The sequence below is a fragment of the Zea mays genome, chromosome 9, assembly GCF_902167145.1.
Source record: "Zea mays cultivar B73 chromosome 9, Zm-B73-REFERENCE-NAM-5.0, whole genome shotgun sequence".
Taxonomy (NCBI): Eukaryota; Viridiplantae; Streptophyta; class Magnoliopsida; order Poales; family Poaceae; genus Zea; species Zea mays.
The window spans coordinates 158,818,056-158,834,308 of NC_050104.1; the positions used below are offsets into that span (position 1 = coordinate 158,818,056).

A 16,253-nucleotide genomic window follows, 5' to 3' on the forward strand; every position below is an offset into this window, starting at 1 on the left:
TCCGAGGACGCAGCCTCATCCCCGTCGCGAAAGAAGCTCTCCCCCCGTCGTCGTCGTCGCAGGTACGACCTCTCTCCTCGGTCCGTGTACCATCTCATTCACCACCGCCGCAACCGTCGATCATTGACAGTAAACTGTTGCAAGGGTGTAGGGTTCCTAAACCGGCGCCGTGGGTCCGTCGTGAAGCTTCCTCTGCTCCACCCTTTGCGTCGTCATCTGCACAGGTACGGTGGTGCTCGACTCGATCCAAACCCTCGCCTCCCCCTTCCGGTAGTGTAGCTAGGGTTCGTCGTACCCTTTAATTGAGTACACGGCCGCCTAATCTGCAGTTAATTCATTGGACGTAATAGGGTATCGATGGTTGCAGTAGCTAATTGTATGTCCATTGTTGCCTGCAGTTTGCCCTTATCAACTCGCTGTCTTCGTCTTAGGTTCCAATTAGCAGTGCAACCAAGGTACTCTCATACACATTAGTACTTGTTCCGGGACTAGTTCTTTGTTTGTTTCGCCCAATACAGTTTACGAAAATCATGTTTATGTGATGTTCAGATCTCGGGGTGTTACCTGTTTGTCTCTCTGTTGCATCACAGAATCTCCACTCCAACGAAGGTGATGTTCACATTTAATTATTTTCCCCTTCTTGTCATTAGCATTGTGTATGTTAAGCAGTAATTGTTCATATGTTCACGTTTTTTGTTTACTCCATTCAAACTGTGTTTGTAGTGTCAAAAGTACAGAAGTTAGTAGTAAATGTTTGGTATAGCCTCCTTTGTTACCAGCCTAGGCACTGGAAAAGTAAGCCAAATTTGTGTACATAGTCCCCATGTCTGCTATACTAACGACCTAATAAATCCACATCAGATGGATTCAGCTGACTCCATAGCCGACAAGGCAATTGGAAGGATGCAAGAGATTTCGGACAAGATATTTTCCGTAGCGAGGGAAACAATCCGTCCTGGGCGCGGATTGACCTCATTTGATGCTACCAAACTACGTGTAGCTTTGGAGGAGATAGCTTGCATGCTGGAGCAAGACTCTCTGGTGTTGCAAGAGCATTTGGACATCGTGAACAACTTTAACATCCCGGTTGACAGCAGCTATGAACCTTCTACCTTGTCGTCACCACCCCCCTCTGACGACGACCTGACTCCACATTGGGACTTTGCTGAGCATTTTCAAAACTTCTGGGGAGTAGAATATGACTCCGATCAGATGCCTTCGTTTAGTGACAACGATGTTTAAGGTAGAAGGGAGTGAACCTTGGAGTTAGGTGTTTCAATAACATGGTTGAGTCCCTTAGCTTTTGTGCACTAAGTGCGTAGGGAAACAGGGAATCAGTTAGTTCTTTTGGTTAATGGGCTCGTGTACATGTGTTCCCTATCATTTTGTCTCCAGTACCAGTTTAATTATGGTTCTCGTTGTGTAATTATGCAAATTGGTATCTTAGTACTTATGGTATTATGTGAACATAATATGGCCAGTATATTCTTCATCTTTGTTGTTGTTTTTAATCCGAAAACACTACGGATGTTCAACACTATACACTTCTTATGCACTAGATGGACAAGTCCGGCAAAGTTATTGCAAAGTGGGATAGTAGAGCAACAAAAATTTACACAGAAATTTGTGTAGAAGAGGTAAATGCTCGGAACAGGCCACAACAATTCCTAAATGCCGAAGGGTATGCTAACCTCATAAGGAAGTTTAAGGAACGCACTGGGCGCACTTACACCAGGGATCAAATGAAGAATAGGTGGGATTCGTTGAAGAGAATGTTCACCCAGTGGAAAACTCTGAATGATAGGGCTACAGGTCTTGGTCGAGACCCTCATACTGGTTCAATCAGTGCCCCAGATGAGTGGTGGGCCAAGCAAAATGAAGTAAGTTCATCTTTGTTTTCGTAGAGTAACATTAGTATTGGCCATCTAAAAGTAGGACTACGAATTGGTGCAGGCAATGCCAGGCTGTATTATGTTCAAAACAGCCCCCCTAGAGAATGAGGACGAGCTAAAGGTTATGTTTGGACCAATTGTGTGCACAAATGAAAGAACCCTGGTGCCCGGCGTCGAGGATGCTAATTCTTCTTCTGATGATCATTTGGAATACACTTTAGGTGGGGGTGAAAACAGCACACCTGACCCCTGCACAAATGCTACTGGCAAGCGTAAGTTGCGACATGATTCCCCTAAACCAAAGAAGAAAAAAGATTCGAGGGAAGAGTACATGAAAAGACTTGTGGCGGCTTTTGAGTCCCGCTCAGTTACCACAAACAAGTCTATTACCTCTTCTGACAATGACCCGGTTCGCTTAGAGATTAAAAAGCAGCTGATGCAAGTGAAGGAAGATGGATCCCCTGAAGGGAGCGAAATACATTTGTTTGCCACGCATCTTCTGATTCATAAGAAGTATAGAGATGTTTTTGCAAACTTGGAGACAAAGGAAGGAAGAATCGCTTGGCTTCGCAATGCTTACGAGTTAGAAACTAAAAAGAGCAATTAGCTGGTGGACGTCGGACAACTGAGTCGTACATGTTTACTATTATCGTTGGTTGTGTTTGTCATCGGACACCTTCAGCCGTATATGTTGAGTATGTTAGTTGTGTATGCTTAATGAGTCCTGTCGTGTCAGTTTTCGTTAGTATCATTTTCGCTTTGAAACAGTTTTCCACAAATTCGAGTTGAACATGTATGACAATAATCAGAGTTGTAACTTTGTTACCTATGTGAATCTGTGAACAATTTCGTATGACTGTAAACTGTTCGGCTTCTTTAATATGTGTTTATAAACTGTGCTTACATATGTAATTGTGGCTCTTGGTTGTCTGCATGCAGATGTGTGACCGTTTTGAACACACATCTGATGATGACAAAAATGCGAACACATCTGATGATGAAATGGATGCACACACATCTAATGACGAAACAGATGCAGAATTGCTTGTTGCTCTTTATGCTGTTGATATTTGGGGCGGTCATTTCAGTCGGGCTCCTAGAAGAACAGTGGTCGAATCTGGTATTCAATGGGTACAAAGAACGTTGGAGATTAGTAACGACTGTTATGACATGTTTCGGATGCGAATAACTGTTTTTCGACGATTGCATGACACATTGGTACAAAATTATGGGCTGCTGCCAAGTAGGGGTGTCAGTACTATGGAAGCTCTTGGCATATTCTTGTGGGCATGCGGGGGACCACAATCGTTTAGGCAGATCAGAAATAAATTTGGTCACTCATTGGAAACAATTAGCCGCAAGTATAGTGATGTCCTTAATGCACTTTATAAGATGTCATCTGACACAATCAAGCCAAAAGACCCAAATTTTGTCGAGATTCATCATCGTTTGCGAGAGGCGAGGTTTTGGCCACACTTCAAGGATTGCATTGGCGCAATAGATGGTAGTCACTTCCCAGCGGCAGTGCCGGCTTCGGAACAAGCGAAATATATTGGCCGACACGGTTACACGTCGCAGAATGTAATGGCGGTATGTGACTTCGATATGAGGTTCACATTTGTGGTGACAGGATGGCCAGGTTCCGTACATGACACAAGAGTACTACATGATACTTTAATTACTTATGCGGACAGGTTCCCCCATCCACCGGAAGGTATAAAAATATTTTGTTCATTAGTATAGTACAGTAATATTTTATGGCATATGTCCGTAACTTTTGTATTTTGATTGTATGCAGCTAAATACTATCTTGTCGATTCGGGTTATCCAAATAGAAAGGGGTACCTTGCACCTTATAAGGGTCAGAAGTACCACGTTACGGAATGGCAAAATGCGAGGCAACCTATTGGGAGTAAAGAAGTTTTCAACTATGCGCACTCATCGCTGCGAAATGTTATTGAGCGATCATTTGGGGTGCTAAAAATGAAGTGGAGAATTCTATTAAGTCTCCCTTCATTTTCGCTTGAGAAACAATCGAAGATAATTATTGCATGTATGACACTGCATAACTTCATTAGAGATAGTGCTCTACACGATAGAGATTTTGATGACGTAGGACCTAATAGCCTAAGTCATGTTCTACCTTCAGGTGAGAGTAGTACTAGCACATCTGATGAGTTAGACATGAGTGAATTTCGAGATGCAATTGCAAATGCATTAGTGTCGTAGTTAACTTAGTGCAGTTGTAACGGTACTTATGATGTAATCAACTCCACTAATTAGTTTGTAATTAACTTTATCTGCGTTATGGGTTTCATTTTATCGTTTGTTTCTAAGAGAATCTGCAATTTGAGAATCTGTATCCAAACACGTAGATTCTGACGAACAGCTTTTCTGCACAGCTGCCGAACCAAACACCTAAATTCTAACCACCAGCTTTTCCCAACAGCCAGCTTTTCCCCACAGCCAGCTTTTCAGAAAAGCTGGCCAGAAAAAAGCCGAACCAAACACGCCCCATAGACACCTTGTTGGAAGGCATCAATGAGAAATATTGATGATATAGAGAATGATGTTCCTAACCTAACAAAAGCATTGCACGGAAGCACATAGGGCTTGTTTGGTTCAGCTTTTTTCTGACCAGCTTTTCTGAAAATCTGGCTGTGGGGAGAATCTGGCTGTGGGGAAAATCTGAGTATCATTACGATTACGTGTGGAGGAAGATAAAGTTGTTCATAGGGCTCAGGATCTAGAAAGTGACGGATTCCTACTATTACAACGACTCAACCGATTATGTGTTTACGTTGATTTTGGATGTTTTTTGCTCTAACGAATTTTATAGAAGCTGACTGAAAAGCTGAACGTTTGGCAGTTCGCAGCAGCTTTTGGTGGCCAGAAGCTGCCAGAAGCCGAAACAAACAGGGCCATAGAGACTCACCAGACTATTGCTGAACAACGTAGAGGTTGTACTCTGTGTTGGGCCGAGAGTATATGCCCTCGAAGTTGATCACGAACTGCCAGCAAAGCTCTTCTCAAGACTAGATAAAGGCCTCGAGAAATTACGTGAACAATGACCATACATAGCCAATCAAGGCTACATGAGAAGTCAGTAGGGTAGACATGTATGCTAAGTGCGGCGACATGAGGGACATTGTCATGCCATCGGAAGGGATCCCCCGGCGGCCGCGCGCTCGCGGCTTCCTCCTGTGAGTTGATTCTCAGCTTGGTCCCCCTCTTCTTCGTCGACTTCGCACCCGTGGTTCTCGCTCCTCCCCCCTCTCCTCGCTTGGTCTTCTTCGTGCTGGGGGATGGATTTGTCTCGTCTGGACTTTCGGCCGGGGGTGCTTTTTGAAGCTGATGTTTGGCGCCGGTTTTCCTCTCCTGTTTGCCCCGGATGCCCGCGCTCCCCATCGGCATTCTGGCTTGTTGTCTCGTTTGGAAGATGCATCTTCAGGCTTGATCCTGTCTCGGTTGGTCACATCCTTCAAGCTGCTTTTGGTGGTTCTGCCAGGGGATTCATGGTGGTCCCGCTTGCCGATCGGGTTTTCCGTTTCTCGGTTTCCTCCAGGGATGTTGGGTTCCACATCTACAACTCCAGATGCATCGCTCGTTCTGAATTCAAAGCTTTCTTCAACTTGTGGAACTCGGGGGGACCAAATTGGAACTTTGAGCTCAAGCTTTTCCTTCAGGAGGAGAATGCCAACTGGTGGTTTGTCTCGGGCAGGAAAAAAATCCCATTCGCTGATGTGGTTAGGCGCCCGCCTTTGACTGGTGCAAACGCTGTTCCAGTTCGTCGACTTCGTCGTTCTTCCTGTTCAGCTGGAAAATTGATTGCTCCGAGGACTTCTGTTTTCAGGCTGGCTCCAACAAGGCCCCCTAAAGGGTTCTCTACCCTAAATATAGAGGACCAAACAGTCCTCTACGCTCTCCAGCAACGTCCTCTAAACGGTTCTTTAAATTTAGAGAAAGCTGCTGGATTCTTTATATATAGAGTTTCTCTAAATGATCCTCTATTCATTTGATTACTTTAAATAACCGGTTTAGCAAAATTAAAATATGTACAATATATTTGAGAGTATGATAAATACGTATGTACAAAAATAAAATTTAAAAATATCTTTAATATGGGTATTTAAGTATAGAGGACGTGATTTAGAGGACGTTGTTGGAGAGAAATGAGATATAGAGGATGAAATCTTTTAGAGGAGACTGTAAAGGACAGATTTAGAGGGTGAATATAGAGGACGTTGCTGGAGACAGCCTCAATAGATTGGGTTTCCCCTTCGGAGCTCGGGGTCCGAGGTCTCCTGCCAACTCTTCGACCTCGGGGGCCTCGTCGCGTGATCTTCATCGTGAGTCTGCCCCTGCGGCGTGTTCTCCCAAGCCTAACGGGTGCAGGAATGGGCGCGGATGTCGGGGCTGTGATGATTGCTCCCTTTCAAATTCAAAGTCAATTTCAAATTCTTCTGTTGGGCGACATTGGCCTCGTAGGTTGCAGTGGCGGCCCATTCTGCGTAACGGGCCCCTCAGGCCTGTGCTTGGGCCTGGAAGGACGGACTTGTCGGGCTCGGCTACTTCAGCCTTGTTCTGCCTTTTTTGTAAAGCCAGGGGGCATTTGGAATTGTTCTGCAAACGTAAAAAATCAGAATTTGGTTTCCCTCTCTCCTCGTTCCCTTCCTTCGAAAGTATCTGCCCTTTGGAAGGGTCACTCCGTCCCTTGGACTTCGGGTCCTGGTTCCGCTCATCCTCCAGGCCTCTGACGGGTGGGACTCCACCTTCATTTGCCTCCTTCGGTGAATTCGCCAAAGCGGTTTCATTATTAAAAAAATCCGAACAGGCGCCAGAGACATCCTTGGAGCTCGCGTTGGGTGTCACTTCAACAAAACCCCAACCTGCTTCTCCACCCTTTGCTCTCCGGCGATCGTCTGAGAATCTGTCAATGGCGTACCGGCGTGTGGACCCGGGACCGTTCCTCCCTCCAGGATTCAGCGCCGCGGTGGTCCAACATCGTGGGATTATGGTCAGGTCAGTTTCACAGCGTTTGCCGCCTTTTCATGAGGACTGGGCGATTATAAATATCCATCCTTTACCGGAGCACGAGGTCTTGTTCCCTGCGGTTAGGGATGTGGTCAGGGAATACCTTGTGGAGCATCAGAGGGTTGGTGTCCGTGCCATTCAGCGCTCACATTTGGGACAAGTGTTGGTGCAATTCCGTAGTGTGCTGGAGCGGGATAACTTGGTTCTTCTTGGTCCCCAGCAGTATTTGGACGCTACATTCACCACGGTCCGCCACAATGATGCCTGGAACCACCGTGCCCTTCTCTTCAACCATGAATGTTGGCTTATGCTTCTGGGCTTTCCCTTGGATTATCGTTCTTCGGAGTATCTGCAGGCCGCCATTGGGGCATTTGGGAGGCTGATTCTGTGGGAGGAGGACCGAAGCAATATCTCTAGAACCCTACTCCGTGTTCGGGTCACTTCACTTGAGGAGGTTCCTCAATTTATTGTTTTTTCGGAGGCTGAGGGTTTTGCTGGGGATTCCTGGACGGTGCAATGTGAAATTATCCAGCAGCTTATGCTTGGCGGTCAGGCTCAGGATGAGGACCCCATCCCCCCGCCACCTGAGGATGGTCATTAGCTCCCACTGGCCTTCTTCGGGCTGGGCCAACCTTTGCCCCCGGCTGGGCTCGACCTTAACTTTCCTCCGGAGCCTGTGGGTGGAGTGTTGCCGGCTCAGCAGGACGACTTGGGGCAGGGAGAGTGGGATCAGTGGATTGTGAATGAACAGCCCGCTCAGCAAGACCCTCAACCCCCCTTGCCAGATGAGCAACTAATTCAGCAGGAAGAGCTGCAACACAGCAATCAGCATTCTGGCTTGTCGTCTGACAGCTCCACTGGTGCTGCTCAGCTTGCACCCCCCGCGAATGGTCATCATGCAGTAAATGGTCATGCTCTGATTGGGAACGGAATGGAAATCAATGCTGGCCCCTTCAATGGGCCGCAGGAGGTTGATGGACCACCACCTCAGGTGGATCAGGCCCAGGATTTGGAGGTTGTGCCCCCTCAGGTCCAGGTTGATGTGCCTAACAACATTCACCATCAGAATCTGGAGATGAATCTCATGCTACACCAGGACTGGCAGCCTGACCCCGTCTTTCAGTTGATTGAGGAGAGAAATAGAGCTGTCCAGTTCTCTAGGCTCTAGGCAAAATTCTTTGCTCCGGCTGGACCGACTGATCACTCGGTGGGTGTCCCTGAGAAGTGGGCACCTTTCTTCATTTCGAATCTTCTTCAGCCGGAATCCTTCAACTGGTTAAAGACTTTTCTTCTGTCAGGAATCCCCTTAAAGTTGCAGGAGCAAGGTGTGAATTCCATCCCCTTTGTGGTTCCTAAGGATTGCCCAGTTGACCCCTCCCTGGGGGATGTCACCTCTGGGGCCTCCAAGGATTCCACTGGTTCTGGTGGGCTGACTCCAATCATTGTGGAGACAGGACTCAGAAGAAGCAAAAGACTGAAGGAATCGCGTGACGGGTTCAGGCATGGGGCATGTCCAAAAAGGAAATGCCTCATGTGCCAGCATAACTTCGATGGCCCACCCCCGCTATCCTCCAAGGTGCTGCGGAATCTGGGAACCAGGCTTTGCAACCTGTCTGAGGAGGACCTGTCTGAGCAGAGGCTGAAGCAGAAAAAATCATCTGTGGGACCTGTTGGGCCGCGGAAGGTTGACAGGAAGGATCTGACAGATGAGAAAACTGATGATTCTTCTGATGAGGATCAACAAGATAATCACTAGGTGGATGCTGGCGGATCTGGGCTTGTGTGTGAGCCCCATTAACTTTTGGATGTACTTGATCCTTCTTTTGGTTCTTGCAGGACTTTTGGACTATGGGGTGGCACCGGGGTGTGCCTGTTTTAATACTCTGTTAATTTGTGGCCTGTGGACTAACTTGGATTTTATCCACTCGTGTGGACATGTCCCAAAAACTTCTGGTGTTATCAATGAGTAATCCGAATTCTGTTAACTTCATGGAGTGGTCTGTGCTGAGCCATAACGTTAGAGGAATTAACTCTACCGCCAAATGGAACGCTATTCGTTGTTCTATTAAAGAGGCGAGTTGTGAGGTTGTTTGTTTGCAGGAAACAAAGAGGGAATTCTTTGATTTGGCATTTCTTAAAAACTTTTGCCCTGCTGCTTTTGACTCTTTTGCTTTTGTCCCCTCGATGGGGAACTCGGGCGGATCTGCTATCATTTGGAAGAGCTCTAGGCTTACAGGAAATGTTATCTTTCAAAATAATTATGCCCAATCGGTGGAATTCACTTCAAACTTGTCGGCCTGCTCCTGGATTATCACCAATGTTTATGCTCCTTGCACCCCTCATGGGAAAATTGATTTTCTCAACTGGCTGCATAATATTTCTATGCCCCCTGACAAACTTTGGCTTCTAGTTGGTGATTTCAATTTAATCCGTCGGCCGGAGAACAGAAATAGAATTGGGGGGGATATTAACCTTATGCTCAAGTTCAATGAAGCGATAAGCAACTTAGATTTGATTGAAATCCCTCTTCACGGACTCACGTACACCTGGTCGAACAGACAGCAGGAACCACTGCTTCAGAGGCTTGATTGGTTTTTCATCTCGCAAGAATGGTCGACTGTCTTCCCAGACTCCTTTGCCAAGACATTGCCGCGGGACATCTCTGACCATGTTCCTTGCTTGGTTTCATTTAAGTCCAAAATTCCTAAACCTACGATATTTCGGTTTGAGAATTTCTGGCTTGAATTGGATGGTTTCATGAACCTTTTTCAAGCTACTTGGAATGGGATCCCTAGCATTCCCGACAAGGCCAAGAATCTGACTGCCAAGTTCAAAATTGTTAGGAAAGTTCTGAAAGAGTGGCAGAGATCGCTGCCGAAAATAGATATAACGGTGAAGAACATTAAGTTGCTAATTGAGCTTATTGACATCATGGAAGAGCACCGGGATCTTTCTGTTGAGGAATGGAACTTCAGGGAAATCCTGCAACAAAAGGTGGCTGAGTTGCTTAATATTCAAAAAATTTATTGGAAGCAGCGTGCGGCTATTCGGTGGGTTACTGAGGGAGACATTTGCTCTCGCTTCTTTCACGCCCATGCCACCATTAAACACAGGAAAAATTCAATCTCTGCTTTGACTGATGACAATGGGACCATATTCTTTGAACATGAACATAAGTCTAATCTTCTCTGGGAGGCTTTCAAATGCAGACTGGGGTCGTCCGACTTTTCTGATATTGGGTTTGACCTATCAGGAATTTTAACTTCCAATGAGCAATTACAGGGGCTAGATCAGCCATTTTCTAAGCTGGAAATTGATAGCATCATAAAGCTCCTACCTTCAGATAAATCCCCAGGGCCAGATGGTTTTAATACAAACTTCATCAAAAAGTGCTGGCATGTCATTGCCCCCGATTTCTATGATCTGTGTGACAAATTCTTTCATGACCAGGCTTGCCTCAGAAGTATCAACGGATCATTCATTGTCTTGATTCCTAAGATTGAGAGTCCTATGAAGGTGGGGGATTACAGGCCAATTTCTCTTCTAAACAATAGTATGAAAATCTTAACGAAGCTACTGGCAAATCGTCTGCAACCGTTCATGCCCCGGCTAGTTCACAAGAATCAGTATGGTTTCATCAAGGGGAGGTCCATTCAAGACTGCTTGGCATGGGCCTTGGAATATATTCACCTTTGTCACTCCTCAAAAAAAGAGATCATTGTACTCAAGCTTGATTTCGAGAAAGCCTTTGACATGATTGAGCATGAGTTGATTATCCAGGTTCTTATCCACAAAGGTTTCAGCCCTAAGTGGATCAACTGGATCTGGAGCATTCTTCACTCTGGCACTTCCTCAGTGTTACTTAATGGAGTTCCTGGTAAGCCTTTTCATTGCAGGAGAGGGGTGAGGCAGGGCGACCCTCTTTCACCCCTGTTGTTTGTCCTGGCAGCCGACCTTCTTCAAAGCATCATCAATAAAGCTAGGATGCAGAATCTTCTCAAGCTACCATTGCCTGACATTGGTGAACAGGATTTCCCGATTATTCAATATGCAGACGACACTCTTCTGATTTTGGAAGCATGCCCTAAGCAACTTTTTTTCCTAAAGGCAATCCTCAACTCTTTTGCCTCTTCTACTGGTCTGAAGGTTAACTACAACAAGTCAAATATGTTCCCTATTAACGTGTCTCCGGATAAAATGGTGATCCTATCCAGTACCTTCAATTGTAAGATTGGCGAGATGCCATTCACCTATCTTGGCTTGCCTTTGGGCCTGGTGAGACCTAGAAAGGAACACTACTTACCTCTTATTCAAAGGATTCAGAGGAGGCTGTCTTGCTCTTCAAATTTTTTGTCCCAGGCTGGGCGCCTGGAATTGGTTAATTCGGTCTTCTCAGCCTTACCAATGTTCTTCATGTGCACGCTCAAGATTCCTAAAACCATCATTAAGGAAATTGATATTTTCAGAAAGCACTGCCTGTGGAGAGGAAATGACATCAACTCCAAGAGGCCACCTTTGATTGCTTGGAATTCGGTCACTCAAAGGAAAGTGAATGGTGGCCTGGGTGTTCTTCGATTAGAAACGCAGAACGAGACTCTTCTAATTAAATTTTTGCATAAATTTTTCAACCACAGCGACTTACCTTGGGTCCATCTGATCTGGAACAATTACTACCTTACTCGAGGTCTCCCTGGTAATAGAAGCGTTGGATCTTTCTGGTGGAAGAGCATTGTAAAGCTTCTGCCAAACTTCAAAGGACTGGCTACCCCCGTCATTGGCAATGGCAGATCAATTTCATTCTGGGATGATCAGTGGAGTCAGGGCATCCCGAGGCATATTTTCCCAGAGCTCTTCTCCTTTGCCAAGAACTCAAAAATGACTATCAAAGAGGTCAAGGATCAAGAGCAGTTTCATGATCTTTTTCATTTACCTGTCTCTGATCAAGCGTTTGGTCAATTTCTGGTACTCAAGGGGTCTTGGGAGCAAATTATTCTTAATAATGTTCATGACCGCTGGAAGTATATTTGAGGATCGGACAAATTCTCGTCCCAAAAAGCTTACAGATCTTTCATGGGCCAGATGCAGACTCATCCTATCTACAAACTAGTTTGGAAAAGTAAGTGTCAGCCTAAGCATAGAGTCTTCTATTGGCTGTGGCTTAAGAACAGGCTAAACACCAGAAATATGTTGAGAAGGAGAAACATGGAGCTAGATTCCTATTCTTGCGAAAACTGCCTTTGGCAAAGAGAGGAGACCCTTTATCATCTTTTCCTCAGATGCAACTTCGCGAAAGCCTGCTGGAACTCAATTGGCATTGCCCCACCCAGAATTTCCAACCCTGAAGAGGCATCTGTGAACCTCAAACACCAGCTCAACGTTCCCTTCTCTATGGAGATCATTATTCTTATGACTTGGAGCATCTGGAAAAGCCGAAACGAGTGGCTGTTTTCAAACAGAGATCCCTCCGTGCTCCGCTGTACTCAGGAATTTAGTAGAGAATTGCGACTAATCATTCACAGAGCACGGGGAGAATTCGACACCTCAATCCCGAACTGGCTAAATTTGTGGCAAATATAGAAATAGCTCTTCCTTTTTCTTTCTTTTTCTCTTCTTTTTATTGATTGTAAAAGGACCAGGGCCTAATCTTTAATTTTCGCTTTCTAATAAAATGCGCAGTAGGGGTTTCCCCCCTCTTGATCCTTCAAAAAAATCAAGGCTACATGAAACTGGTTCGCCATTATCGCTTCGTTGTTGTCCGTTGCAAGGATAGTAGTGGCGTAGATATAGAGAAACATTATTTGTTAGGCTAGTTTGGAAACATCGTTTCTCTAAAGAATTTCTATTTTTTCAAAAAAAAGTTTTATTTTTTCTTAGAAAAATAGGAATCACTTGAAAATAGTGTTCTTAAACTAGCCTTTAGCGTGTTTACTTCTCGTCACACTTGGTTAAGTTGGCTTCGTCCCAGGGTTTTCGAGAGAGTCGCAGTCGTAGCAGGGACGGAGCCAAGGGGGGCGAGCACCGGACAGGGGCCTTGCCAGTGCTCTCCCTAGTCCTCCCGTATTGTCCATATATTTATACACATACAATATGAAAGTTGAAATTTTATTTGTTCAAATCAAATTTCCCTATCCAAGTAAAAATTTCTCATATTTTTTAAGCAGCAAATTCGTCGTTAATAATAAAATCGATAAATTTTAGCCCAAAGCTGTCACACGATGAATTGATGATTCACCTTGAGTATACAACCATCTAAAGCCAAATACATTACGATCACTTACTGATTTGATAAAAAGCCTTGTCAAATTGTGTAAAAATTCCATGTATCAAATAGTTTACATATTGTTAAGGTTAATGGTCACCCTTCCAGTCTCAACTGCAACTACTAAGAGAGCTTTTTAGCTACAAAACTTATCAAAACACATCTACAAAATAAAATGAGAAATGATTTTATGTGAAGTTATTTGATCATCTATATTAATATATAATTGATAGCTATGATCAATTTGAAGCTTTTAATTTGGCCGATCATTGTAGAAGCTAATTATTTTGATCTCTGCCGGAGTTAATTAATATATAATTATATGGTACAAGTATTTTTTAATTAATCTATTACCTATGCTATACATAAATTAGTATACATATGTGTATATATCTCGCGATATTTTTTCACCTTATAGTATTAGATGAATTGGCCTGTCACTCCTATGCCGTAATCCTGGCTCTGCCCCTGTGAGTCGTAGCAGCATCCTTCCACTTGTATGCCGTAATCCTGGCTCCGCCTCTGTGAGTCGTAGCAACATCCTTCCACTTGTCACTTTCTTTGCATCATAACATGTAAAATTAAATTTTTTGCAGCCTTTCTGAATTCAGAAACTACACTAGCAGCCGCAGCCGCAGCCGCAGAAAAAAGACAGAAGCGGAGTGTATTTATTACTGCTTCTCTCTCACGCGCAGGAGCGGCTGCAAACGGGCTCGGCCCAACTGAATGTTTACAGAGTTTACTCATCAACTCTGATGGGCTTGGGCCTGGAGTCCGGACTGCTTTTCTTTTTCCTTCAAAATGTTAAGGCCTTCCCTGGCTGAAGCTTCCTGAGCAAGTTTTCGTTGCTTCCGCATGTGACGGGAAACAGATCAAGTGGAAACGTGAACGCCGCCTGCGGGCCGTCACGCACCCGGAAGATACTCCTTGCTGCTAACGGTAACAACAACCAAAAAAAAATCTGCTTCAAAAAGAACAGCGGCAGATGATTTCATTCCCATTTCAAATCTTAGAACCTACTAGTATGGTTTTAATTCGAACCAAATAAATATAAAGACCGGGCGGTCTCATGTGAAACCGCTGTTTCGCGTTCGTGCTACTATCCAACTCCAACAACGGTCGAATCGAAACTCGCGCCAAGCCGTGACTTCAAAATTTGAAACTCCCTCCTCCTCCTCCTCCGGTCCACGCGCTCGCTTCCCTCTAATTTGAAATGCAAATCCACCCCACCCACCCAACAACGGAACGGAAGTACGGAACCGTGTGATCCCGCAACATTCTACTTGCCCTACCCGCCCCGGCCCATCTCGCCCGTGCATCTGCGCACCGACGGCCGGGTCCCTGCTCTTCCTTTCGATCCATTTAAATATATACGCTCCCCATCCCTTCCCATCGCCCCCACACCGTCTCCTCCACAACACGCTCCTCACCTCGCGGCGACTCTTGCCAGGGCACTCCTCCGCGAAAGCCGCATCCGCTCCAAGGTACTACGAGCGTCGCCTCCCCTCTTCTCCCCACCCCCAACTCCTTCGGTTTCTCGTATTCTCCGCGACTCCGCGAAACGTGCCTCTGTGAATCGTGGATTTGTACTGGTTCCTGTTCGATCCGGTAGGTGGTTTGCTGAAAATCTTGGAATCTTTCTGTAGGGGAGTTGATCGAGAAGCGTTGGTGGACATGGGTCAGATCCAGTACTCCGAGAAGTACTTCGACGACACCTACGAGTACAGGTAAGGACGAAACCCTCGCCGCCACGATCTGCACCTTTCCCCGTCTCTTCGGTCTGCTTTGGGTGGCAAAACCCTAAACCCCTTTTTGTCCGCGTAGGCACGTCGTCCTCCCGCCCGAGGTCGCCAAGCTCCTCCCCAAGAACCGCCTCCTGTCCGAGGTAAACGCCTGCAGTTCCACCTGCATTTATGTTGATTGCGTTCTTGCCCTGTTGGTTTGGTTATCTGATGCCTGGATGAATTTTTTGGTGTGGGGATTTTTCCCCTTCTCTTCTTTGCAGAACGAGTGGCGCGCGATCGGAGTGCAGCAGAGCCGCGGGTGGGTGCACTACGCGATCCACCGCCCGGAGCCGCACATCATGCTGTTCCGCCGCCCGATCAACTACCAGCAGCAGCAGGAGGCGGCTGCCGCGCAGATGCTGGCCAAGTGAGCCCCCGGTGGCCAGGGCGGCGACCAGGAACGTTTAAAACCCTAACCCCCTTTCCATCTCTAAAAGGGGCGTCGCTGTTCTGTTGATCAATTCCTCTATGCTGTTAGTTGGAAACTTCGGGTGTAGTTGGTGGATTTGCTGGTGTGTGCCTTGTGTTCGTGGAAATTCCTGTGAAGGAACTGCCATGTGTTAGGCTGTTACCATGCCCATTTTCTTAATACTATGTGTTGACTGTGATCAAGATGGCACTCATGCAGGGATGATATTTAATCTGTTTGACGTGATCTTTGTAATGGTGTGATCTGGTTAGTAGCACTGATATCATGTTTAATCTGTTATGTGTGATGGTCAGTATGGTCATGGTGATTTTGCATGATGAGAATTGTTACCTAGTGATCTAAGTTTATGTCAAGTGAACATGCTGTTAGTTGGAAACATGGGATCTAGTTGGTCGACTTTTTGGTGGGTGCCTTATGTTCGTGGAAATTCTGTGAAGGAACTGCCATGTGTTAGGCTTTGTTACATTGCCATTTTCTTAACACTATTCGTTACTGTGTGATCAAGATGTCACCTGTATCGATGATATTTAATCTGTGCATGTGATATTTGTAATGGTGTGATCTGGTTAGTTTCGCTGATATCATGTTTAATCTGTTCTATGAGATGACCAGTATGTTTATGGTGATTCTGCATGATGAATAGATTACGAGGTGAGAATTGTGACCTAGTGATCTTAGTTTATCTCAAGAGAATGCAATTCAAACATGTTAATCTAGAAACCAGCTAGTGAAATTAGCCTGTAATATTGGCTATATGATACATATGCATATATATCTTAGACTTTCTCCAGCTCACTCTATCACACTTACTATTTTAAATTCTCTATGCAAACACTACATTGTAAAACCGTACT

The 16,253-nt window shown here is 45.4% G+C and overlaps 2 protein-coding genes across 2 annotated transcripts; both read left to right on the forward strand.

Annotated features, from left to right (window-relative positions):
• The first annotated feature begins 553 nt into the window (after positions 1–553).
• LOC103639562 (L10-interacting MYB domain-containing protein-like) lies at positions 554–2,595 on the forward strand. The gene is made up of 3 exons (XM_020543958.1): positions 554–609; positions 1,560–1,880; positions 1,954–2,595. The coding sequence occupies exons 2-3, from the start codon at positions 1,560–1,562 to the stop codon at positions 2,497–2,499; spliced, it is 867 nt and encodes a 288-aa protein (XP_020399547.1). The 5' UTR covers positions 554–609; the 3' UTR covers positions 2,500–2,595.
• An 11,907-nt stretch (positions 2,596–14,502) lies between these two features.
• Positions 14,503–15,775, forward strand: LOC100280869 (cyclin-dependent kinases regulatory subunit). The gene is made up of 4 exons (NM_001153789.1): positions 14,503–14,669; positions 14,832–14,912; positions 15,010–15,070; positions 15,191–15,775. The coding sequence occupies exons 2-4, from the start codon at positions 14,860–14,862 to the stop codon at positions 15,338–15,340; spliced, it is 264 nt and encodes an 87-aa protein (NP_001147261.1). The 5' UTR covers positions 14,503–14,669; positions 14,832–14,859; the 3' UTR covers positions 15,341–15,775.
• Positions 15,776–16,253: the final 478 nt, after the last annotated feature.